Source organism: Boleophthalmus pectinirostris, unplaced genomic scaffold (genome assembly GCF_026225935.1).
Source record: "Boleophthalmus pectinirostris isolate CB_2022bp ecotype Guang Dong unplaced genomic scaffold, ASM2622593v1 HiC_scaffold_11, whole genome shotgun sequence".
Taxonomy (NCBI): domain Eukaryota; kingdom Metazoa; phylum Chordata; class Actinopteri; order Gobiiformes; family Gobiidae; genus Boleophthalmus; species Boleophthalmus pectinirostris.
In genome coordinates, this window is record NW_026570994.1 from 15,760,155 (window position 1) to 15,787,922 (window position 27,768).

The following is a 27,768-nucleotide window of genomic DNA, read 5'->3' on the forward strand; positions in this document are numbered from 1 at the left end:
TGAATGGATGAAAGCGTGAATAAAAAGATATGTTGCCTTTCCGAGCCTTCTCCCTCTCTGAGTTCCGTTTCTCTTGTTTTCCTCACACTCTTAGCTTTAAAATGAGACCCTCCCCGCTGTTGTCGGTGCCGGGGTTTAGCTGGGACAAGCCGCTGAAGAAGCTAACGCACCCATATACTTTCTGGCTTTACGCACGCGTCATCAGTTTGTTTACGGGAAATCTCTTCAGTCATTGGATCTTCCAGAAAGTGATTGACATATTGTTTTAGCCTATCACCAGAGCTTTCAAACGGTGGGTGGGACATCCAGATGGACTTTGAAACGGACGCGGTGTTTACAGGCGCCACAGAGAGGGACACAAGAAGCGGTGCGGGAGGGCCATATTGGGCAGATCTGCTACTTGGAGGACAATTTTGGCTACTTTTAGGTTTTTTTTCTCGAGAAAACATGCCTAAAGCTCAGAAGAATTAGTATTATAATAATAACAATTATTATTATATTATTATTATTATTATTTTGGCACAAATTTGGCAATCTTGTGCTGAATTGTCATTTTGTTTACACAAAGGCTCACAGCATCAAAACCCTTTGTCCTAGAGATCTGAAATTCTACACAGTTGTTGCCAACAACTTGAACAATGAGTGTAGTGAGTCACAAATGCCTAGCATGAAGTATGACCAAGCTAAGGCCTTTATTTTTTTCAATTGTTTTTTCGAGGGCAAAAAAATAAAAATTTTTATTGACTGTACTGTAGGTTAGGCAGCACTCACAGTCTTCATGTACATATCTGCAGAAACTAGAAGGCCTAAGCTTTAAAATGATGCCTCACACAAGCATGTGGGTTCTAAGGTTTTCTTTTAATAAGCTATGGCACTTGGGTATGTAGTGCTATTGTGCACACACCAAAATAGGTGGATGGTAACAGGTTAACTGTGACCCTGAGGACCAATAATTGGAGGGTCTGCTCTTCCGGAAATATCGTGAAAAAAAATTGTGGCCATTTTAGTGTAGGTAACCTTCATTTTGTGATAGAAAATTTTGAAAAATTAAAAATTTCCTCAAATCCTCAGTGAATTGGTTAAGCTGTCTACAAATACATTCCAGATGCAAAGAACACATGTGGTGACAACATTCAGTGAAAAAAAATATTCATAAAACACATTTCTACATGATTTTGGCTCAATTTAATGCCAAAAAATAAGGCATTTTTTCACTTTTTTCCAATATTTTCATCTTTACCTCATTGGCAATCAACTATTCCCCCAAGTTTTGACATCAGCCAATATGCCATTCTTTTCTTCAAACAGTATAGTCATTCTACAGAAAAAAATATAAAAATCCAACCAAAATCAATGGATCTGTGATGATTTCTTTACCATCAACAGGCCCAGAACCTCAATAGAATGTTAGGCTCCTCTCAACATTCCATAAGACACACTGGCTATTTAGCATGGTTGTTAATGTCCACATTAACATCAAGGCCTAGGCATCTTTTAAATAATAATAATAATGATAATAATAATAATAAATATAGCCGCAAGCGGCAATGATTGGCCCTCGCGAGTGCTTAAGCCGCGCTCCGCAAATGCCGCGCTCCACAAACGCTGCGCTCCGCAAAGCCGCACCTCACACTGACCCCAATAAGCCTAAGCTTAAACCTTACCCTAATCGTATCCTAACCATAGCCCCAACCCTAACCCTATAACTCTTAATCCAACCCTGCAATTTTCAAAATTTGGCAAAAAAAAAAAAATCCAAGATGGCGGACTTCCGGTTTGTAAATGGGCGTGGTCAGAATATACATTTTTGTTCTTATTGCCATGATGCATCTGGCTACCAAATTTGGTTTGGCTACGCCAACGTTTGTGTAAGGACGTCCCATTGGCAAGGATACAATTTTGGCTTGTTGCCCTGGCAACACAATATAAATGGGATGTGAGCATCATTGAGTTTTTTAATCGAGACTATGTCACAAATGTGGGTACCAAATGTTGTATATCTGTGACAAATAAAACCTTATTTTTACATACAAATTTTCTAGGGGGCGCTATTGCACCCATTTTTGTATTTTCTTACATCAGTCTGTTCATGGTCGGGGTGTGAACCCACGATTAAAATTTGAGTGAAATCGGCCAAAGTTTGTGCAAAACGCTAGGAGGCGCTATTGCACCCATTTTTGTATTTTCTTACATCAATCTGTTCAGGGTTGAGGTGAGAACTCAGGATTAAAATTTGAGTGAAATTGGCCAAAGTTTGTGCAAATTGTCAGTCGTCGAAGTTTGATGGTGAGCCCGAAAAACGAACCCGAAATTTGCCTTGTTGCCACGGCAACACCGTTTGACCTTTTAAAAAGCTTTTAACAACTTTTAATGTCCCACTTGTCTAGATGATACAGAATGATTCTGTTTGGGTCAAACGCCCGAGGACGAGCTCGTTCAAATGCAAGGACAGGTCGCACCATCAATCCAATATGGACGACTTCCTGTTGGTTGCCTAGCAACCGCGTAATATACTTTTTTGTTCCTATTCCCATGATGCATCTGTGTACCAAATTTGGTTTGGCTACACCAAAGTTGTTGTTGGGCCTATTGGCAAGGGCAGATGTTTAGTCTGTCACCATGGCAACACGATGGGAAATGGCATGGGGTCGTCATTGACTTTTTTGATCAAGACCATGTCATGAATCTGTGTACCAAATTTTATATGTCTACGACAAAGTAAAAGTTTGCACTACCATGCAATTTCCCTAAGGGGCGCTATTGCGCCCATTTGAGATTTTCTTATATAAATGTGTTCAGGGTCGGGGTGTCAATGAACGATTCAAATTTGAGTGAAATCGGCCAAAGTTTTGTGCCAGAATTTGTAGATTTTATCAATGGAGAGTTTATGTCATCGCTATGGCAACACCATAAAAAATATGACATGGGTGTCATTGACTTTTGGATCAGGATGCCAAAATGGAATTTTGTGCAAAATTTCAGAAATTTTTGAGCAACTATTTGGGAGCAAATGAATTTTTTCCATATTAAATTTTGTTTCAATCTATAGGGGGCGCTAATGCACCAAATTCACAATTTTCACATGAAGTAGCTTCAGGGCAGAGAGTTTAACAAATGTTTCAAATGTCATTGAAATCGGAGTTTGTTTTCAGCAAATGGGAGCAATTTGTAAATGTCCAAAATTGTGAGCATTTTTTGTTGCTTCACTGCTCAGAGATCGTAAGACGTGTGTGAACAATTTGGATAACTTTTATTGTTCTACGTCTTGAGATGATGTGGACCAAATTTGAGCTCGTTCGGGTGAACGCCCTCGGAGGAGTTCGTAACAGCTTAGCAAACTTTAAGCCAATATTGCTGCCCCCTAGTGGAGCACACGGTGTTGGCGTAATAATATTTTTTCCTTGTCTTGACATGATTGACTTCTGTGTCAAATTTCATGATTGTACGTGCAAGTTTTTTTTTGTGTCATTCGTATTCCCTAATGCATTTTTGAGTCATTTGGAAAATGGAAATAGCCAAAACGTAGGGAAGCGCGAGTTTTACCAGATGGCAAAATTTCAGGACTTTTCGTCATTGTTTAGTGGGTGAAAAATGGGTGAGTTGGTTAGGAGAAAAATAATAAGAAAGAATAATATTCCGGTACGAGAACAATGTTCCGCTTTTTTTTGGCCGACAAACTATACGTTTTCGGAAACCTCAGGCGCATTGCTACGTGATGGCGAGGGTTCCTGGTCACTACGGGCGAGTCACGTCGCGCCATTCCATTTTTTGGCCACTTGGCGTTTCGCTGTGCGAAACTAATAGGCCCTTCGCCGGCCTGTCGGCGCTCGGGCCTAAATATTCTCCTTCGAGAACAATGTTCCGCTTTTTTTTGGCCGACAAACTATACGTTTTCGGAAACCTCAGGCGCATTGCTACGTGATGGCGAGGGTCCCTGGTCACTACGGGCGAGTCACGTCGCGCCATTCCATTTTTTGGCCACTTGGCGTTTCGCTGTGCGAAACTAATAGGCCCTTCGCCGGCCTGTCGGCGCTCGGGCCTAAAAATAAAATAATAATAATTCGAGCAAAAACAATATATCCGAAAACTTTAGAACAACATATTATACATTTTTTGAAAGCTCTCGACCTTCCCCACGTCACCGTGGGGTCATTGGTGAGTGACGGACGCGTCTGGACCATCTCGTGGAGGTCACCCATCGCCTTCCATTGACTTCCATTCATTTTAGCAGTAGTAAATATGGCTCAGGCCTTGGGCGTGGGTTACTGGGATACTGCTGTTCGTGCCGGGGGCGACCGTGGACATAGTTGCATGTCGTCTTGTCACATTCGGACATGCGCACGTCCCTTCCCATTCGCTCCGCTGAGCGGAAGCAATAGGCCCTACGCCCAGTCGGGGCTCGGGCCTAAATATTCCGGTACGAGAACAATGTTCCGCTTTTTTTGGCCGACAAACTATACATTTTCGGAAACCTCAGGCGCATTGCTACGTGATGGCGAGGGTCCCTGGTCACTACGGGCGAGTCACGTCGCGCCATGCCATTTTTCGGCCACTTGGGCGTTTCGCTGTGCGAAACTAATAGGCCCTTCGCCGGCCTGTCGGCGCTCGGGCCTAATAATACTACTACTACTGCTACTGCTACTATTACTACTACTACTACTACTACTACTACTACTACTACTACTACTACTATAATAATAATAATAATAATAATAATACTACTGCTACTACTACGACTACTACTACTACTACTACTAATAATACTACTACTACTACTACTACTAATAACTACTACTACTACTACTACTACTACTACTACTACTAATAATAATAATAATAATAATAATAATAATACTACGACTACTACTACTAATACTATTACTACTACTACTACTACTACTACTACTACTATAATAATAATAATAATATTCGTCTATGTTCTTGGGCTGCTCCTTCTCCTCCAGTGCACCCGTCTAGTCACTGATGTGCGAAGTTCTCGTCCTTTTATAGGTTATTTCAGCAAGAATTGCCAAAATTATTGACCTGCGAAATGATGTCAAATTTTTGGGGACATGTTGTATAACTTCTTTTACCTGAGATAAGTAATAGTTTAGCGCTTCAGTGGTTGATTCTGTAAAAATCCGTGCTGTTTCTCAGTCCTTTATGTTGTTTTTTCTCCTTTTTTTATGTGTAAGCAGCCGTGTTTGTTTTGGATGAGAACAGAGCATTTGTCTCTATTAAATATAAAATCTAAAAGTCTTTATACATTCTGTGAAAATCTGAGGTTATTTCAACAAGAATTGCCAAATGCGAAATGATGTCAGATTTTTGGGACACCATGTATATTTTGTTCTGAATGTAACGAGAATTTTCAAGAGAAGACTTCCGCATTTGAGAGACACAAATGAGCGGCTGTGGTTGGATTGCACCAAGTTTGGACAGAGGATTTTCACGCTCTATGGTCCAGTTTCAGTCTCATCTGGATTCAAACAGAAAGCAGAAGGGACTGGCCGGTCAGGCAAATAAAAAAATACAATTGCCCGTGAAAAAACAAGTAGATTTGTAATGTTTCTTTCCCCCTGAGTGTACCGCAGTGTTTTGCTCGTGTACCTTGCTGAGCGGCAGCTGGGAGAGCCAGGTGTTGTGCAGCAGGTGCTTCCTCTGTGAGGGGGGGGCGTCTCGGACCTTCAGGTACAGCTGGTGAGCCTGGAGTCCACACGTCTGACACACGCCCTGCTCCACCTCCAGCACACGAGACCTCATGAAGCTCTGACTGGAACGAAGCTGGAAGTCCTCCTGACACCTGACGGACAGACACACAAGAAGACAAGATTGTACTTTTAAACTTTTGTACTTTTAAAGGTGCATTGTGTAACTTTTCGGGTGGAGGGTCCATCAAACACGGACCCTGCAGACAAAACATACTTTGCCTGGAATATTTCACAGTATGGCATTAAACCTTTCCATCTTCATCGAGATGAGATGAGACCAGACCAAGACTGAGACCAGTAACAGGACCAGGACTGGGACCAAGACTGAGGCTGGGACCAGACCAGGGCCAGACCATGATTCAGACCAGAACTGAGGCCGGGACCAGTCCAGGACCAGACCAGGACTAGACCGTGATTGAGACAAGAACTGAGACTGGGACTGAGACCGGGACTGAGACCAGAACTGAGGCTAGGACCAGACCAGGACCAGACCAGGACTAGACCGTGATTGAGACCAGAACTGAGGACCAGGACTGAGACAGATCAGACCAGACTGAGAGCAGGACTGAGACCAGACCAGGGCCATGATTCAGACCAGAACAGGCCGGGACCAGTCCAGGACCAGACCAGGACTAGACCGTGATTGAGACAAGAACTGAGACTGGGACTGAGACCAGGACTGAGACCAGAACTGAGGCCGGGACCAGACCAGGACCAGACCATGATTCAGACCAGAACTGAGGCCGGGACCAGTCCAGGACCAGACCAGGACTAGACCGTGATTGAGACAAGAACTGAGACTGGGACTGAGACCAGGACTGAGACCAGAACTGAGGCTGGGACCAGATCAGGACCAGACCAGGACTAGACCGTGATTGAGACCAGAACTGAGGACCAGGACTGAGACCAGGATCAGACCAGGACTGAGAGCAGGACTGAGGCCAGGACCAGACCAGGGCCAGACTGTGATTGAGACCAGAACTGAGACCGGGACTGAGACCAGGATCAGACCAGGACTGAGAGCAGGACTGAGGCCGGGACCAGACCAGGGCCAGACCGTGATTGAGACCAGAACTGAGACCGGGACTGAGACCAGGATCAGACCAGGACTGAGAGCAGGACTGAGGCCGGGACCAGACCAGGGCCAGACCGTGATTGAGACCAGAACTGAGGACCAGGACTGAGACCAGGATCAGACCAGGACTGAGAGCAGGACTGAGGCCGGGACCAGACCAGGGCCAGACCGTGATTGAGACCGGGAGTGAGAAAGGGATGGAGAGCGGGACCAGACCGGGACCAGATTGGAATGAGACTGGGCCCAAACCAGGACAGAAAACAGTTTAGTCCTGGTTTAGACCTGTTTTAGTCCTGGTTCAGTCCGGCATTGCAGTTTAAGCCACGTAAATGACCGTTATCCATTTTTTAATTTTGGTTTTGGAGACAAATAATGAAGAAAACTGTTTTTTATTTTTAGTTTTATTTAGAAAAACGAATGAACGAATGATACACGGATTTTAAAGACAAATGTTTCTTTAAGATGTATTTACTATTGGGTTTCATTTGCAGGCTACATTTTGGTGATGATGTAATCTCAAATGTTTCAGAAAAGTTTCACTGACAAAATCTGTGAAACTCAAATCCACACATGTCGAACATGATCATTACAAACATGTGAAAGTTTGCGGAGCTGCTCATTACACGTCCTGACCTCAGCACTGCTGCACAGAGACCCACACGACTGCACCTCCTCTGTACTTCTCTAAAATCTACTTTACTTTTACTTTGGGGAACAGACTTTTTAGTTTTTATGAATCAGTTCTCCTCTTTTAGTCGTAATAATAACTGTAATACCAAACTATGGCAAGTAATAGTAGTAGCTGTCATAGTAGTAGTAGTAGAAGTAGAAGTAGTAGTAGAAGAACAGGTAGTAGACGTAGTAGTAGAAGTAGTAGTAGTAGTAGCAGAAGAAGAAGCAGTACTAGTAGTAGTAGAGGTAGTAGCAGTAGTACTAGTAGTAGCAGAAGAAACAGTAGTAGTAGTAGTAGTAGTAGTAGTAGTAGTAGTAGTAGTAGTAGTAGTTGAAGAACAGGTAGTAGACGTAGTAGTAGTAGTAGTAGTAGTAGTAGTAGTAGTAGTAGTAGTAGTAGTATAGTAGTAGCAGAAGAAGAAGCGGTAGTAGTAGTAGTACCAGTAGTAGCAGAAGAAACAGTAGTAGTAGTAGTAGTAGTAGAAGAACAGGTAGTAGACGTAGTAGTAGAAGTAGTAGTAGAAGGGGTAGTAGTAGTAGTAGTAGTAGTAGTAGTAGTAGAAGAGTAATAGTAGTAGTAGTAACAGAAGTAGTAGTAGAAGAGAGCAGTACTAGTAGTAGTAGAGTAGTAGCAGTAGTACTAGTAGTAGCAGAAGAAACAGTAGTAGTAGTAGTAGTAGTAGTAGTAGTAGTAACAGGTAGTAGTAGTAGTAGAAGTAGTAGTAGTAGTAGCAGAAGAAAGCGGTAGTAGTAGTAGTAGTAGTAAGTAGCAGAAGTAAGTAGTAGTAGTAGTAGTAGAAGTAGTAGTAGAAGGGGTAATAGTAGTAGTAGTAGAAGTAGTAGTAGTAGAAGAAGAGGTAGTAATTAGTAAGTAGTAGTAGTAGTAGAAGAAGTAGTAGTAGTAGTAGTAGTAGTAGTAGTAGAAGAAGTAGCAATAATAGTAGTAGTAGAAGTAGAAGAAGCAGTAGTAGTAGTAGTAAAAGTAGTAGTAGTACTCATACTAGCAGTAGTAGGAGTAGCAGTAATAGCAACAGCAGCAGTAGTAATGGCTTTTGTAGTAGTAGTCGAAGTAAAAGTAGTAGTTGTCGTAGTAGCAGTAATGATAGTAGTCGAGCTAGTAGTCGTAGTAAAACTAATAGTAGTAGCAGTGACTGTAGCAGTAGTGGTGGAAGAACAAGCAGTAGTAGTAGTAGAAGAAGAAGTAGTAGTAGTAGTAGTTGCAGTATTGTGGTTAGTATTATTGTTAGTAAAGTAAATTTGGTGTATTTTGTTTCTTCTCACCTCGTTTTAAATTTTAATCGGGAGCGGAAACTACAAGGTTAAACAATCTCACTTCTTTGTAATTAGACCTTATGTAAAAAAAAACTCTTTAAAAATTTCATGAACCAAATTATAAAGGCCTTTTTTTCTAATGTTTTGATTTTGACTCCTCCCTGGTTTAGATCTGCGCTCACCCTGACAGACTGACCTGGATTTGAGACTTTAAAAACACTTGAGTAAATTGTTTTTTTTTCCTTCAGTGGAGCCAAAGGGACGGGGTTTTAGAGTACTACACATTACAATATTACAAGGTCTTTTGTATTCTGCCCGTGGAGCTAATTAGAAAAAGGATATGGGTTCAAATACAGAGAATTAATAACAGCTCTTTATTTTGTTAGTGGGAGATCTAGTCTAGTCTAAAAGTTGACACGTTACAAAGCCGAAAATGAGTAAGAATTGGACCAATATGTCGGAAATCAGGAAGACGTCTGTAAATATGCGATGTCAACTTCCGCCGGGCTCGTGTTCGCGGTAGTAAGTCTGACAAAATCTAGAAAAAAATTAGAAAATGTCCCAGTTTTCTTCATCTCCATGTCATTGTAGCCAGAAGTGGGGACTTGCAAGGCAGGACTTGGACCCGAGTCAGATTTGAGTCACTATTTTTAAGACTTGAGACTTGACTTGGACTTGAAGGTCAGTGACTTGGGACTTGACTCGGACTTAAGGACTGTGACTTGAGAAGACTCGATGCTTCTCCTAAAAAATATGTGTTTTTATAAAAGTTGATAAATGCAGTGCTGAATTTTACAGGAACAAACTGGAACATGTCGCTCCCACTTCTCTGTTTGTTACTTTGGATGGAACTGAAGTATTTTGATGTGGTATCATCAAATGTACTACAGTAATTAACAGTACAATACAGTAAAACAGAGGGAACTACAGAGAACGTGATGCTTCCATTTCAGCGCAAACTACATGACAAACTGTTATTTAGCACTTTTAAATCTGAATTCTTTCCATTTACCATTCATACTAGACGGTTTGCGTGAACCCCAGAAGTTGTAGACCGCGCACCGGCCAATCAGCGAGGAGCTGAACCAACCCGAGCTGCGATAGTAGACTGCGTACGCTATCCTCCTTTGGAATACAAACTTTGCATTTTTATCGCACCTTTAATTCACAAGTTCACCTCATAAAAACAGAATACCGGCTTGAACATCCCACTGGCTTGAAAGTCCTGGCTCGAACGTCCCATCCTCCCTCTAGGCGCCCCCTTCTCTCGGGGGGCACACGGGTAACTGCTGTGCCCGGGAGACGGGGGACGTTCTCGATGGCCTTTAGTATGTGAAGTCTATATCAAAAGAAAATTAAATGTGAATGTAGTGAGACCAAATGTCGGGCCTTGTTTATGTCGTTTTACCGATCTTCCCGAACTGAGGCGGTGTGACGAGTGAATACACATGAGAAATTGACAGACTATACATAAAATGTGCGCCTCACTTGTGTACTATTCCTGAGGAGTAGTCTGACACACTGTATTTACTCTACTTGTATGTGTTTGAGACCACTAGTTTTTGCATGTTTTGTTTGTAAGTATGAATAAATGTGTTGAGACATACTGTAACTTGTGTGTGTAATTCATACAATATATATATATAATATATATTATTTTTTATTTATATGTATGTAGATTAACTAACTTAGTCTGATAAAGGGTACAATTCAGACGGACTTTCCAGCTGAATTCCCAGAAATGACAGTTATAATTGACAGACATATTCACTCTCTGCTTTGTTTGCTGTTGTGCAGGCAATTACTTGGACACCACTGAGCATTTCGGAGCATTACATACATCTGGACCAAATAGCAGCGACTGGTTAAATAAAAAAAAAACCTGCCAAACGTCAGAGCGAACGAATCCTAATGCTGCGAGGTCAGATGGTTTCCACAAAGTGAAACCGGCTACCACAGTACGGCATTAAAACACAACGTCTCCATGGGGACAAGTGCTTGGTGCTACAGGGACAAGTAGTTATTTGTCTGATCTGTGGAGAGCAAGCCCACTCACAGTACTCAAGTATCTTTGTCCAACAGAAACACAAATAATGGAAAACAATGCTAGATATATATAGCCAAGCAGGTGGAGGACCCTTCTCTGCACAGTTCCACAGTGCACCTTCAGTTTTACAGTGCAGGTTTCATATTAAACAGGTGGTCATATTGTTTTGCTTGGTGGTGATAATGAAGTAAACAGTTATAAGAATGTGAAAACAGTGAAGTGTGATCCGGGGCTGTGATCCGTGTGCACACAGCTCCGGCTCCGAAGGCAAACTCTGCAGAGACACACTGTGAGCTCAACACTACTGTATACTATCAACTTATTTGAGTTTGTCTTTGGGTGTCTGTGCTCTCCGCGCCCGCCTGCTCAAAGTGAAGTTTTAATATTTTAGGTGCCAGATGGGTGGGCTTTGGTTCAGAACACAGCGGGTACAACCACGCACGCACACTATTTTGAGATGCTAAAAAAATCCTCTCATCTCCAGCTTAAATAACATTGTTGGGTACAGGAAGTAAAGAGAAAGAGCCAAAGGAGCCTATAAATACATGATTTAAATATTTAATCACGTAACCATGCATATATAAGTACATTTGTCGGTCTGTATGGCTTTGTAATTTTTTCAAATCTCTGTTATGATGTCGTTTCCTCATCAAAAACATACCTGGAGTTGTGTTGTGTTTTGTTCTACTATGCTACACTAAAAAATGTGCATTAACTTGCGTCCATGGAGATTATTGCCTTACCTGTAATGTCCCACAGTATGGCATTTAACTTATGTACATCCATGGAGACAAGGAGGCGACACAACAGGGCAAAGTTACATCACGCTTAAGTCAGATCTGTGGACCTGCTGATATTAAGAGCTCATTTTTGACCGATAAAAACATCTTTAATTGACTAAATGTAAGACAGACAATTTTAATGACATATTGTGGGACATTTCGGGCAAAGAAATGACAGTCAAGCAGGTGACAGGCATTCTAACCCATTAGTCTAGCCTACACAAATGGTCAAATCCAAGCCCAAGTTTCCGTTATGAGGGAGAGAGTTAAAGAGGCTGGAAGAAGTGATGGTAATGATGAAAATATGAAATAGTTGAAGCCCTATGTAACTAAGGCCTGTCATGATTATTGCTATATCAACTTAAGGGGACAGTCCGGAATTTTGGACATAGGACCTCATTTCCTAGTGAGCCAGAGTGTTGGAGACATGTGGAGACACTTTTTAAAATATTCCATCCAGTCCTTGTATTTGCAGAGGTCGCTGGTGCTAGGCTAGTGCATGTCAATGGCCATAGTTATCCTGTCACTAAAAACAGTCTTACCCACTCCACAAAAACACCCGAAGCAAAATCTATTATTACACCAGACTGTCGATGTGAATGTCTGTGTTGATAGAATAATGTTTGAAATAAAACTAACCTTGCATCACATGAATCATCGCATGCTGAGGGACTATTTTCTCATATATCAGTCCGCTGCTGCCGAGCTTTCTATCAGGAAGTACAACTCGCTGCTGCTGCTCAGACATAAATCCTTCAAATGCAAGGTTGGTTGTACTTCTAAAATTAGACATTTACACCCACAGTCTGGTGTAATAATAGTTTTGTTTTGTGTGTTTGTGGAGTGGGTAAGACTGTTTTTAGTGGCAGGATAACTATGGCCATTGACATGCACTAGCCTAGCACCAGCGACCTCTGCAAATACAAGGACTGGATGGAATATTTTAAAAAGTGTCTCCACACGTCTCCAACACTCTGGCTCACTAGGAAATGAGGCCCTATGTCCAAAATTCCGGACTGTCCTTTTAATAGTGCAATACATGTTAGATGAAACAATATGGTTAATAGTATGGAAATTTTTGTTATTTTTCAGTTCTATAGAAGGTTAAAATATGAACTCTATATATGGCTCAATATTATAAATACAAACTAACTACTTTGTCTGCTATTTATTTATTGTAGCTTATATATTTTTAACAATTGCTTTCAATAATTACGTTTAGACTAGTTTTCGGGGGATGATTTTGCTTTATGGTTTTGGTTTCAATGGTTTGTTTATCATCTATATCCTCAAGATTATGTATTGCATTTCAAAATTGACAGATAGATAGACAGACATATAGATAGATAGACAGATAGATATAATATTTTTGGTGTTGTACAAACTTGTGGGAGCAGAAGCGAGTGTCCCAGGCCCCTCCTGTGGTGGAGCAGGGCTGTTGACAGGACAGACACAGTGGGACCCCTTTGCTGTCCAGGGCCTGGACATACCCCTGCTCACGACGGGGCGAATCCTCCACGGGCTTAGATGGACCCTCCTCACACCTGGAAACAAAAAGAGCAAGAAAATGGACAAAAAATAACACATATTTTTTAGTTTACTGCTAACATTATTCAGACAATATAATGCCAATCTACAGTAAGTCTATAAGTGACAAAGGCTTTATGTAGACAATAAGAAATTATTTGTACATTTGCGTTTCTTGCACTGCTTTTTCCGATATGAATTAGTTCCTCATCTTTTTTTCTTTCTTTTTTTTAGTTTACGGTAACAATATTCAGACGATAGAATGTCAATCTTAACAGAAATGTGTTAGTTGAAGTTTAAAGGTGCATTGTGTAATTTTTCTGGAGGAGAGTTCGTCCAATGTTTTTCTTCGTGGCGATGTCACTTCACAACATAACATTTTACAATAAATGTTACACCCAATATTCAATTTTTGCATATCTTAAAAATAAGATCCACTTTATTCACAATATTACAATATTTATGGCCCACCACAGTAAAACTAAACGAGAAAGGTACTGCAGATGACACCCAAACTTTTATTCAAAGGGTTTCAACGTCCTTTCAATATTTTGAGAACTTTTTCACATTCAAACAATATATAGTTTTTGTTTTAAAACTAATCACTAATCACTGTAGTAAAAGTCAAAATTTTTCATAATTCTCATAGTTATGTTAATGACCTGTGTTCTGCCCCAGTGGAGAATATTTCTGTTTTGAGTTGATCAGTTTTGTCTACTCTGAGCTGCCTTAGCCGCCATATTGTTCTAGACTTTTCAACTTTTGTGCCAGTGTTTTTTCCATGGATCTATTAAAATAACTGGATAGTGTGTTGCGGTTTGTAGCTGCTTCCATTTGGTGTAGTGGCCACTCTCTGGTACTTCAACGGAAAAAACTCCCCCGGGCTTTATTCATAGAGCGCAATGTAATCACAAACTGCTCGTGTTGGGCTGACAGGGCACCTACAACTTTCAAAAATGTCGGATTTGTTGGCGATTTTTACCTATTTTTAGATCATAAACTTTTTCTCAGCTCAAAACTCTTCAGTTGTCTTAAAAAATGCTTTATAATTGTTCGCTCTGGCTCCGCTCTAACTCCTCTCGCTCTGATTGGTCAAAGCGATCATGTGATACACGAGTCTGTGCTTCATGCGTGAGCTTGCGTGCGTTGACATGCGCCCGCGGGACAAAAGACGGGACACTACTGCACGTGCTCGGTCGGCCCAAAGCCACTAGAAGTACTTTGTCGGGCTAAAAGCGAATCTGGAGTCATGCGCCATTGAGTTCGGCCCGTTGACTTGAATGGGCGGCCATTTTGAAACCCCAGTGTTTAGTTTTTTCAGCTGTTCTTTCCAGTGTTTAATTCTTGTAAACTGTCTTTTGGTCCCATGAAAATATCTGTATGTTACTACTGTAATGTTATAACATGTTAAGTCACTCTGTCTGGCACTTTAATTTGTTTTAGAGTTTAAAATTTCTGCTAAAATATAAGAGGCTAATAGCGTTAGCATGTTTATGGAAATTTCCATTCATATAAGCATGAGGCTAATCACTTGTTTTGTTGACTTTGTTGATTTTTCTTAAGTCCAGCTATTGTTATTGTTATGCATATATTCAATTATTAAGCTGCTCTACATTGTTTTATGTCGCTCTGCTTATTCTATGTTTGTTTAAATGTGAAAACATAATTGTAAGACATTTATTTTTAGTATGTTACAGTTTTACTCAAGTTCCAACTCTTCAGTTAACGCCCAAAACAGCAAGAGACCTGGGTGTTTATTCAGGGCAGCCGCGGGGTCTTAAAAGTCTTCAAAAGGTCTTAAATTTCATGCTCCTAAATGAAGGCCTTAGAAAGTCTTAAATTATGTTGTCCAAGTCTTATTTTCTTCACAAAGTTCTTAAATTTCATCATCCGGGCTGCAAATGGAGGGAGGAAAAAAAACAACAACGTGAAATAACGTAACGTGAATGAACGTAACGTTTAATTTGGAGTCTGCGCAAACAATACTTTGGTTTCTGACGCCGGATGGATCGTGAGGAAGTGTCGGTTTAATCCACAGTGGCTCTTAGATTCTAGATGCAGTAGTTGGTTGGTCATTATTCGAATCGGATCTGGTGTTTTTTTCGCCCGCATAATGGGTGCGATGTTGGTCTTAATTTTCATTTAAGTGATCTTAAAAAGGTCTTTAAAAAAGTCTTAAATTTGGGGTAGTCAAACCTGGGGAAACTCTGTTATTGGAGAAACTGTTCGCTGTCTGTAAATCTCGTTCCTAAACACAAGTGGAGGCAGAATAACCTGTATAATTTTAATCTAATATAGTCCTAGTAGCTTGTCTTGTTTTATTCTGCTGTTATGATAATGTGAAGAACATTTTAGTCCAGACAGAAAAGATTTTAAAGCTGCACTGTGTAACTTTCTGCTTATCTCCATGGAAACAGCTGCCATTCAGTTGCCACAGTGCCATTCTGCGGGAACAAATCCATCTCTACGCCACGTTACAAGTCAAATCTACGGACAGGACAGCTTGCTCATATAAGAATAAATACAAGTGAATTAGAAAACATTTGACTTTGCGAAGACCAAATATTACATAATAAAGAACAAAAAAAGAGTGACTCATATAGAAAACAATAACACAGACATTCAAAAGAGTTATTTTTGTTTGTAATTAAAGGGAGATCTTCTGTTGCCAAGGACTCCGGCGTTTGTATCTTTTATAACTGTATTACTTTGAATCATTTCCACTTATTTCACGGTTTATTCGCGTTCCTCAGACTGTGCCTTGACCTGCGCGATGGAGCTGAATGAGTTTTGATATAACGCTTTCAACATCAGCAAAATACACGGGATTCAATAAGAGAGAATCAAATCAGAGCTGGAGAATACTGAGGCTTTCAAATAGGCCCGTGTATTCTGTGTAAAAGGGATATAAGGGATAAAAGCGTTATATTCAAGAACAAAACGTCAGTGTAAATAATTTAATGTTACCAGGAGTGAGTGGGGTTTTAAAGGACCCATACTGCGCTGTTTTCTGATCTATGCTATGGTGTTTTGTCATCATAAACAGACCTGGAGTTGTGTTTTGTTTCGTTCACACATGTTTAACACACAAGTACAAGGGCTGACCACTGGGGGCAGTAGTGAACACAGCTCGATTTTTAAAAAGTGGCTAGAACAAACTGCATTTTTTGGACAATAAGTCACACTTTTTTTCATGGTTTGGGTGTTTTCTGCGACTTATACTCCAGTGCGACTTATACATTAAAATGTTCACACTGACTAGTCTTGTGTGTCAGTATCTGCTGCTCCTGTTCCTCCTGTACCACTGTCACTTCACTCTACTGCGCATGTCTCCTGCAGAAAGAGCCTCTGTCCTGTCTGTATCATGTCAATCGATCGTAACATTACTTCTGTACCACTGAAAATTTAAATAAACGACGACTGAGAAGACTGAACATAAAAGCCCCCAAAAAGAAAATCATATTTTACAGATTACAAGCCCCAAGTAGCGAAATATTCAGCCGAAAACAGTAATCGAGCAGCAGAAAGAAAGTTTGGAGTGAGCGAAAAACTTGTGACACCGGGAGGACGCGCTGTGCAACTTTCCTGGAAGTCACTGGATGGATCGACAAAGCCTGGACTTCAGTGACACCGAAAACATCCTGTCGGGATTCAGAAAGGCCAGAAAAATTCTAACTGGAACTGATGACGACAGCTACACAGAAGAAGAAGCGGCGCTCTGTTTACCTCCGGAGGTCACGGAGTTGCTAAGAAGTGACACCGAGGAAGAAAAAGTATTCAATGGATTTAGTGATTTAGATTAAGATGGAGAGTTTGGTAATATGTTAAATAAATTTTCCTCAAAAAGTGCAACTTATATATGTTTTTTTCTTCTTCATTACGCATTCTTTGGCTAGTGCGACTTATACTCCAGAGTGACTTATAGTCCAAAAAATACAGTAAAAGCTTCCCTCACCTCGTTTTCCAAAAAATGTGATCTAAAACCTGTCGTGGGCGCCTCCATATTTGTTAATTTTTTGCTCTATTTCGTCTGTTTTGGTCAATTCTCAAACTGACTTTTAGCGCCCTCTGGTGGTTGTTAAGGAGAATGCAGCCTTAGACTTTAGAAACACTTGGACGTATAAACCCACTAGGGGTGTAACATTACATGAATTCACGCCGAACCGTTTCAGCACGGGACGTTTGGTTCGGTGAATTCGCCCAATTTGTGTGTGTTTATATTCCGCCACTACATGTGCAGCTACACGGAAGACTCGGCTCTTTCATATTCACGAGGGAACTTGTCCGTGATTCCCGCGGCGCTTTATAGTTAGGGCGGCCGCCTTGACAACAATTGCTCCCTGCCATGAATACATCCCTCAGAACTTCGTGAATCCTCGCAAAACTACGGTTGTCATGCCGCGCTCCTCATGTTCCTCTTTCACCAGCACAGAATCTCCGCTCCTCCAAATTGTTTTTTCTGGCCAAAAATATGAAGATTAAAGTAAGTTTAGAGTAAAACTTCATCCTGGAAGTGGTTGAAGTTTTGCGCTTTTCTTTTTGAAAAATGTAGTTTATTGTTTTTATAGTATTTCATACATTTGTTGCTTATTGGAGAATATTTAATTAACTCATTAGTATTACCGAGCAGCACTTTGCATTTATTTTATTTTTTTAAATTGTTAAACACACAAAAAAACAACAAGCATATGGTTTTCCAATTTGTTCCCATACTGTACAGAAAATGAACCGAACCTTGACCTCAAAACCAAGGTACGTACCGAACCGTGATTTTTGTGTACACCTCTAAAACCTAGTGATGTTTACTACATGAATAAATGAATAAATGAGCTTTTCGACCAATCACAGCGCTCCTTATGCCCCCTCACTCTTTTCTCTAGGTGAAAATGTGGTTGTGAGCGAAGTTTAGTCGTGTTTATCCGTACTTTAAACTCACAAATCTGATTTTTATCGCTTCCTTTCGACGCAGTTTGCTCCTTTAGTGACCCCTTGTGGCCGGTTGGTAGAAACACGCCTCAGCTCTATTGGTATCATGTTAAGGAGCGCTGTCTGTGTGTATTGGGTTGTCTTTCTCATTTTTGGGAGCGTTGCCATGTTTTCTCAGCGGGGCGCCCGGGCTGCAGAGGAGAGGACAGATGGAGCAAATTCTCCTTCATTTGGGTTTTTTACCATTCAAGCTGGGTACCGCGCGCCAACCAGAGGAATCCACTACAGAGAAAGACAACAGCATTGAAACCGAGAAGAAATGAAGGCTAAAAAAAGGGGCTGCTGAGAAAAAAATAGTGAGCACCGGGGGGACAAAAATGGCACCAAAAGTATCCAGATAAATCAAATGTTGGACTTTTTACTGAGAGGTTCAACATGGCAACGTTTCACAAATTTTTAACCTAGATTTTTTATTAATTTTAGTCAATGGTAAAATATATAAGCACGAATCTGTATTGTTAGAAGCTTAGATCTGAACCAGGACTGAGACCGGGACCAGACGGGGACTGAAACCGGGACTGAGACCGGGACTGAGACCGGGACTTAGACCGGGACTTAGACCGGGACTTAGACCGAGACCAGAAGAGGACCAGGACCAGGACGGAGACCGGGACTGAGACCAAGACCAGACCAGGACTGAGACCGGGATTGAGACCAAGACCAGACCAGGACTGAGACCGAGACCAGACGAGGATCAGGACCAGGACCAGGACGGAGACCGGGACTGAGACCAAGACCAGACCAGGACTGAGACCGGGACTGAGACCAAGACCAGACCAGGACTGAGACCGGGACTGAGACCAAGACCAGACCAGGACTGAGACCGGGACTGAGACCGGGACTGAGACCGGGACCAGACCAGGACTGAGACTAGGCCAGGACTGAGATCAAAACCAAACCAGGACTAAGACCGGAACTGAGATCGAGACCGAGGCCGGACCTGGTCTCAGTCATTGTTCGGTCCTGGTTCTGTCCTGGTTTAGACCTGGTTTAGGCCTGGTCCAGTCCTGGTTTAGTCCTGATCCAGTCCTGGTTTTAGTCCTGGTTCAGTTCTGGTTTTGACCTGGTTTAATCCCGGTTCAGTCTTGGTTTAGACCTGGTTTAGTCCTGGTTTTAGTTTAGTTCTGCTTCAGTCCTGTTTCAATCCCGGTCTGGTCCTGGTTTCAGTCCTGGTCACAGTCCTGGTTTCAGTCCTGGCCTGGTCCTGGTCTGATCCGGGTCTCAGTCCTGGTCTCAGTCCTGGTCTCAGTCCGAGAAATAACAAATCATTATCCGTATTTTTCATTTTGTTGTTTTGGAGACAGATAATGAAGAAAATAGTTGTTTTTTCATTTTCTTAATTTAGTTTTTATTTTGGAAAACAAATGAACGAACGACACAGGGATTTCTAAGCAGCTCTTGAGGTCAAACACGTCCAGTATCACAAACAGTATCGAGTGTTTAACCCGTCCATCCACATGTGCGCAGTTATTACATGCATTAAACATAAATCGCAGATATGTTTAGCCGTAATTGAAATTCATGTATGCGTAAAGGAAGTGTGAACAGCGTGAGGCAGATCAGACTTCAAACCCTCTACACGGGCTGGGTAAACGCACACAGCCTGCACATGTTTACAAGAGAAGTCCTTCTAGTGCAGACTAAAACCAAAAACACCAAAAGAGCGGGAGAGGAGAGGGGGAGAAGTCCTGTTCAAATACACGGGGCTTGGCAACGGACGATCTGATGTGTATTAGGAAGTGTGTTAAAATATCGAAAATCAGACGTTAATCGATACTGAATGAGCATCGAAACTATAGTAGATACACATTTGAGCAGGTAAACTAAAACTAAAAAATAAAATATAAACTTGGGCGATATTGAAAGTATTATAATTTATTGATACCTAAATTTGTTTGCTCAGCCCAAATGAATGTGTCAATTTAATGCTGTCATGATTTAAAACTAATAGTGTCTATAATGTTTCTTTTAAAGGTTGTATGGAGGATTTTTTTTTTGTTTGTTTCAAATTGTCAAGGAAAGTTTAAAATACCATTACAGAGATGCAGCAGCCTTGTAATTATGATGACCAAAAAATAAATAAAAAAATACATCAACTGTGGACGTGTTGAGGAAAGATAAACATCAGCCAATAGAAAACGAGGCTCCCTCTTTATCTATTGGCTGTTAGGCTGTTAATCAAACTCTCTAAGTTTCGAGTGTAACTGACTTTAGAGGCTTTTTTAAACTGTAGCTTCCTCGCATTTTGCTCAAAGTTTGTTGCGATGGCGGACGAGAATCAATGACCAGTTCGCCGCAAAAGAAAGTCCGTTTTTGAGGTCGCTGAAAGACGAAGAGAAGGAGAAAAGGAGCAAAGCCAAACTGAGGTGATTCTTGGAGATCTCTTCCAGCGATTGCGCGAATGAAGCAGATGAAGGGTCTAAAAACTGATGTGTCGTCGCTGTATTTCTCTTCCCTTAAAAAATCCTCTATACAACTTTTAACCGCGTGGGAAGATGACGTTTGATTAGTTTCGTTCTGTTGTCACGTGACGCTCATAAAAGAGACCAAGACAAGACGGCAAGTCCGACCGCAAGCGAGTTGATCCCAAAAAAATACTAGTAGTTCTACAATTTAGCAGCATTTTGGGTTCAGGTGCACATTTGTTTATGTTTAACAGAAACTAAACTTAAAACCACAAGGCTCATTTGCATAAACTATAAAGCGCTGATAAAAACAGCTCTTTCCTTGTGCGCTGATGCGGTTCTGGATGTTCTGCTGATGGTGAGTCTGTTCTGTGCGTTTATCGTGTTGGAGATGGTTCATGTGAAACTTGAACAAATGCATAGACCAGATATGTCAAACTCAGGCCTGGGGGTCAAATTTGGCCCTCGATATAATCATATTTGGCCCGTGAGATCATATCAAATATGTATTAGAGCTGCCCGCTGGGTACAGATAGACTATAGAGACATTATTTATTTAAAATGTTGTTATTATTTTATATTCTGCTTGTTCTGGATTCAGTCTTTAAGCAAAACTATCATTAAACATTTATTTTAATAAGAAAAGGTGTAACATTACATATGTCAAAAGAAGATAAACATGCAGATGATGTTGAAATATTTAGTTTGGCTCAGTTTTTAATTTTGACCCTCTGTGAATTTGAGTTTGACATCCTTGGCCTAGAACGTATATCAGTGCGGCTTCGTAGCTCATCAAAGTCAAACAAAAACTTTTTTAATACGGTAATACCATATACGGCGGTAAAATCCTGAGAAGGTTTAACGGTATCAAAATTTGGATACCGAGATTTATATCGTGAAAATATTGTACCATGAGATCGTTGCATTTCTCCATTTCAGATCATATTTGTACAGAGCTAAACTACAGGGTTCGCAGTTTTTATGCAGAATAAGATTTTTTTGTTTGTCGACGAAATTACAGTACAAAAAAATCACAGTCTTAGTGATTCGTGAATTACGACATTTCAAATTACGATTTCAATAGCGTAAATCTTTCAGCCGTAGCGATAATAATAGGCAAGTTTTACGTATACAAGCACACAAATTTGTTTAGGTTAAAAGGTGCGTCACAACTTTTCTGCCCCGCCTCCTGCTTGTCTCCATGGCGATGTCGTTATTTTGCTTCGAATGTTCCAGAATAGGGCATTAAACTTATCTATCCATTGATTTTTTTTAAATTGAGTATCCATGTATCCATCCATTTTTGTGCGATAAAATCATGTGCAAATGAATTTAAGCAAAGCGGATAGGTTTAATGCTATACTGTGGAACATTTTAAGCATCTCCATGGAGACACCCTACCAGAAAAGTTACCTTTAAGTGCTTTTTAGCTGTTAGCGGCGTTCGCATCGCCCCAAACAAAGGCCAATTCCACCGAGGGCCGCATTAATGAGACACTTCACCGCCATTTTGTCCACAAAGACCCGGCTGGTATTTTTTCCCTCTCTCTCGTTCTTTATTTATTTATTTCCTGTGTGTTTGGTTTCCATGGAGACGGAGCCTCCCGGGGTGAGCTGGCTGGCCTCTGCATCTCGGATTGTATTATGGTCTATATTTACTGTACTAACGCACTCAGCGGGGCCTTTGTGCCACTACCCACAAGGCTCGGCAGCGATCTCCATGGAGACGGTGTGAAAGGGGAAGAAGAAGAAGAAGAAGGATGGAGGGAAAAATGGCGGAGATAAAAATACGGAGCGACATTGAAGTAAAGCGGTCTGGAGAGGTTGGGCATCGATCGGCCGGTTTAAACTAGTGACTTCTGAGTGCAGCTATGAAACGCACACAAAAATATATAAATAAAATAAAAAATAAAAATAAAAAATGCCTTTACAATGGGCAGCAGTGGGAAGCAAGTTTCTATTGACCAATCTGCTGGATTTAGTGGGTTACCATAGTGTAAAATGTTCCACAATATGGCATTAATTAAACATATCGATCTCTATTAAATTTATTCCATTCCAATAGTGTAGAATGTTCCACAATATGGCATTAAACATATGTATCTCTATGTAAGTTAGTGGATTCCCAAATTTCAAAATTGGAAAAAATTTAAATCATTTTGTGGATTCTCATAGTGTTAAATGTTACACAGTATGGCATTAATTAAATATATCTATCTCCATTGAATTTTCTGGATTCTCATAGTGTAAAATGTTCCACAGTATGGCATTAAACACGTGTATCTGTGAGACACTCCTCAGATAAATGAGAACTGTATTTAAAAGAGTGGAAACCTTACAATTCAAACAAAGCCTAATGTAATTAATTTTTTTTATTCATCTTTGCAAATGTCACTTGCTTGATGGCCTCCTATGTTATTTTTTATTTTACTTTTATTTAATTTTATAATTGTTCCTCTTTTTTTTTTTTTGGTTGGTCTGAGGATTTATTCTGTTCTACAATACTAATAATTTGTGTATGTAAATATGTGATACATAAAAACAAAAAAAACAAAAAACATGTATCTGTATTTAATTTACTGGATTCCCAAATTTTGAAACAGAAAAAAAAAAATAATAATAAATAAATAAACAATTTAGTGGATTCCCAAAGTGTATAATGTTACACAATATGGCATTAATTAAACATGTCTATACTGAATTTACTGGATTCTCATAGTGTAAAATGTTCCACAGTATGGCATTAAACACATGTATCTGTATGTAATTCACTGAATTCCCAAATTTTGAAATTGAAAAAGAAAAAAATGAAATAATTTATTGGATTCCCATCGTGTTAAATGTTACACAATATGGCATTAATTAAACATATCTATGTCCATTTAATTTACCAAATTCCCTTAGTATAAAATGTTACACAATATGGCATTAAACATATGTATCTCCATTGAATTTGGTGGATTCCCATAGTGAAGAAGGTTCCACAATTGGCATTAAACACGTGTCTCTCTTTGTAATTTAGTGGATTCACAAATTTCTAAATTGGAAATAAAAAAAAAATAATTTAGTGGATTCCCAAGTGTTAAATGTTACACAGTATGCCATTAAACATATTGATCTCTATTTAATTTATTACAGTCCCATAGTGTAAAATGTTACACAGTATGGCTTTATTTAAACATATCTGTCTTGTGGACGCCCATAGTGTAGGAAATATATGTCAAAAGTCTAAAAACAATGAGATAAAGTTTTAAAAATAGCCCGTATCCAAGACATTTTACAAACACAACGGACTCAATATTCATTATGTGTGAACTAAGTAACTGAATAAATAAAAACAAACTACAGAAGTTTTGTCCAAAAGAAAACCCCAGTGCAAACGAGACAAAGATAATGTTGTCCCATGCTCCGAGTCGATCCCTGGTTTCCCACACACTGCTCTAATCATTTATCAATAGCCCACGCTAATCAATAACGAGCCGATGAGCAGCCGTCTCATTACTTTGTCATTTACACAAAATACTACAGAGAAATCCTTTAGTTTAGTCCAGTGTTTGTGTTTGTGAGGCTCAAACTGTGGTTCGGATTTCACTGCTGGTTTAATTTTTCATTATTCGTGGTGGATTTAAAAATAGACAGCTTTGCCCTGGTTCACTGATTGGTTTAGTCCTGGTTTAGTCCTGGTTTAGTCCTGGTTTAGTCCTGGTTTAGTCCTGGTTTAGTCCTGGTTTTAAAGGTGAATTGTATAAATTTTCTGGTGATGAGTCCGTCAAATCCTTTTCTCTGTGCACATGTTGTTGCTTTGTCCAGAATGTTTCACAGTATGGCATTAATAAACCTTTCTATCGTCATGGAGACCAAACCAGACCAAGTTACAGGTCAGATCTGTGCAGAGGCGACCCCGCTCACAGTCAGAATGTTTGTTTTTGTAGGTATTTTTGAGCTTTACAACCACCTGTAATTAAATAAATGTAAAGTAGAGCTGTTTAAAGTCATACCGTGGAACATTCCAGGCAGATTAATGACGTATCCATAGAAACAAGCAGGTGACAGACTCCCCAGCAAAAAAGTTACATAGTGCATCTTTAAAACTACCTCTAAACTACCTTAAAGTGCAGCTTAGTCCTGGTTTATACTCAGTTTTGTCATGGGTAAAACAAACCTGATTTAGTCCTGGTCTAGACTTGGTTTAGATCTGATTTAATCCTGGTTTAGTTCTGACTTTACTGATTAAGACCTGGCAACTTCTCTAGGTGAAAGGCTCTTGTGTCCATGGAGATATTATTGTCTAGAATGTTCCACGGTATGGCATTAACATCTGATCTGAGGTAATCCAATGTTTTCACCTTTTTTCACTGGTTTAGTCCTGGTTTAGATATGTTTTAGACCGAGTTTAGTCCTGTTATAGTCCTGATTTAGACCTAGTTTAGTCCTGTTATAGTCCTGATTTAGACCTAGTTTAGTCCTGTTATAGTCCTGATTTAGACCTAGTTTAGTCCTGTTATAGTCCTGATTTAGACCTAGTTTAGTCCTGTTATAGTCCTGATTTAGACCTAGTTTAGTCCTGTTATAGTCCTGATTTAGACCTAGTTTAGTCCTGTTATAGTCCTGATTTAGACCTAGTTTAGTCCTGTTATAGTCCTGATTTAGACCTAGTTTAGTCCTGTTTATAGTCCTGATTTAGACCTAGTTTAGTCCTAGTTTATACCTGTTATAGTCCTGATTTAGACCTAGTTTAGTCCTGTTATAGTCCTGATTTAGATCTAGTTTAGTCCTGTTATAGTCCTGATTTAGACCTAGTTTAGTCCTGTTATAGTCCTGATTTAGACCTAGTTTAGTCCTGTTATAGTCCTGATTTAGACCTAGTTTAGTCCTGTTATAGTCCTGATTTAGACCTAGTTTAGTCCTGTTATAGTCCTGATTTAGAACTAGTTTAGTCCTGTTATAGTCCTGATTTAGACCTAGTTTAGTCCTGTTATAGTCCTGATTTAGACCTAGTTTAGTCCTGTTATAGTCCTGATTTAGACCTAGTTTAGTCCTGTTATAGTCCTGATTTAGACCTAGTTTAGTCCTGTTATAGTCCTGATTTAGACCTAGTTTAGTCCTGTTATAGTCCTGATTTAGACCTAGTTTAGTCCTGTTATAGTCCTGATTTAGACCTAGTTTAGTCCTGTTATAGTCCTGATTTAGAACTAGTTTAGTCCTGTTATAGTCCTGATTTAGACCTAGTTTAGTCCTGTTATAGTCCTGATTTAGACCTAGTTTAGTCCTGTTATAGTCCTGATTTAGACCTAGTTTAGTCCTGTTATAGTCCTGATTTAGACCTAGTTTAGTCCTGTTATAGTCCTGATTTAGACCTAGTTTAGTCCTGTTATAGTCCTGATTTAGACCTAGTTTAGTCCTGTTTATAGTCCTGATTTAGACCTAGTTTAGTCCTGTTATAGTCCTGATTTAGACCTAGTTTAGTCCTGTTATAGTCCTGATTTAGACCTAGTTTAGTCCTGTTATAGTCCTGATTTAGACCTAGTTTAGTCCTGTTATAGTCCTGATTTTAGACCTAGTTTAGTCCTGTTATAGTCCTGATTTAGACCTAGTTTAGTCCTGTTATAGTCCTGATTTAGACCTAGTTTAGTCCTGTTATAGTCCTGGGTTAGAGCTAGTTAGTCCTTGGTTACCTAGTTTAGTCCTGTTATAGTCCTGATTTAGACCTAGTTTAGTCCTGTTATAGTCCTGGGTTAGCTCTAGTTAGTCCTTTGTTAGCCCTGGTTTAGCCCTGGTTTAGTCTTGGTCCAGACCTGGTTTAAAACAACCAAAACTACCTTGAAGTAACATTTAATCCTGGTTTATAGACAGTTTTGTCATGAGTAAGAAAAAAAAAAAAAGATTTAGTCCTGGTCTAGACTTGATTTACTGGTTAAGACCTGATTTAGTCCAAACATAGTTCAGGTTTAATCTCATTTTATTTTGGTTTGAATGAATTTGACCATAATGTAAGTTTTCTGGTAGCGGGCACAACACCTGCTTGTTTCCACTGATATATTATTATTTAGAATGTTCCACAGTATGGCATTAAACATATCTATATCCCTGGAGACAAGGAGGTGAGGTCTGTGGAGAGGCGAGGCATGTATTTCACAGTTTCTTTTCATTTTTTCTTTTAGCAAAACACCTAAAATAGAATAAATGCAAGACAGATAGTTGAATGTCAAACTGTGGAACATTTCAGGCAAAGCAAGAACATCTCCATGGCAACAAACATGCAGCAAACCCCTCACAACAAAAGCTACACAGTGCGTCTTTAACAGCAATAGTAGAAAGTTTGAACATGACATTTTTTTATTTTATTTTTTTAGACTTACTTATCTGACCCAGGCGAGCTGAGAGACGACGATTTTTTTTTTTTTATTTTTTTTTTTAGACTTACTTATCTGACCCAGGCGAGCTGAGAGACGACGCCGACTTGCGTTTTTGGAAGAAATCGTCCCTCGTGACGACCCGTACGCTGCCGCCCTCCTTCTGGGCCTTGTCTAGAGACGCCTGAGCCACCTCGTCTCTGCCCAGGTACCTGCCAAATAGTCCGAGAATCAGTCCGAGATAAAGAAAGAACCATATTACAAAACGTGGTGGGCCGATGTAGACAGCTGATTCCCTGCTTGGAGGAGATGGGTCTGTAAACTACATTAGGGTTTGGAGCAGATAAGAAAGTTGACGTTACTCAAGCATATCGGTTATCCAACTCCACCCGGATCTAATTTTGTTATTTTTTTGTAATGTAGTAATTTCATCGTACTTGTAAGTTACACCTTTTACCCAAGAATTCGGCAAAACTCACTGCAACTAAGTAGAAAAGGCTTAATTAAAGGTCATATATTACACAAAATGGACTCTTGTGAGCTTTAAAGGTTGTATAGAGGATTTTCCAAGGAACGAGAAATCCAGCGACTGTTTGTCCTTTTTCAAATGTTGCGCATGCGTGAAACCACCCCCCCCTCCCCTACAGCTCCTACGTAGAAACACCTCCTCCCGCCTCCTCCTTACGCCAGAAACAGGTTTGTTTACAGCCGGTGCTGCACATGACTTGTAAACAACTAACTACAGTGTTGGTTAGGCAAGACGGAGAAGTGAGGAGCAGGGGGAAGAGTGGATCAGGCAGCAGGGACAGGAGCAGGAAAGGGGTGCAGAGAAGGTTGCAAGATTCAGTGCGAATGAACTAGCTACAACACGCAGCAGCAAGCGGACTCTTTCTTTGCCTTGAAAATGACGTTTTCAGACATAGGATATCGCTTTCGTGT

General features: G+C 40.2%; 1 protein-coding gene across 1 annotated transcript in view; it reads right to left on the reverse strand.

Annotated features, from left to right (window-relative positions):
- Positions 1-1,079: 1,079 nt before the first annotated feature.
- Positions 1,080-27,768, reverse strand: part of zranb3 (zinc finger, RAN-binding domain containing 3) — a 314,618-nt gene continuing 287,929 nt past the window's right edge. Inside the window, exons 18-21 of the mRNA XM_055166955.1 lie at positions 26,901-27,041; positions 12,945-13,103; positions 5,611-5,803; positions 1,080-1,088 (exon numbers count right to left, since the gene is read on the reverse strand). Coding sequence (XP_055022930.1) covers positions 1,080-1,088; positions 5,611-5,803; positions 12,945-13,103; positions 26,901-27,041 — 502 coding nt within the window. The remainder of the gene's footprint in view (positions 1,089-5,610; positions 5,804-12,944; positions 13,104-26,900; positions 27,042-27,768) is intronic.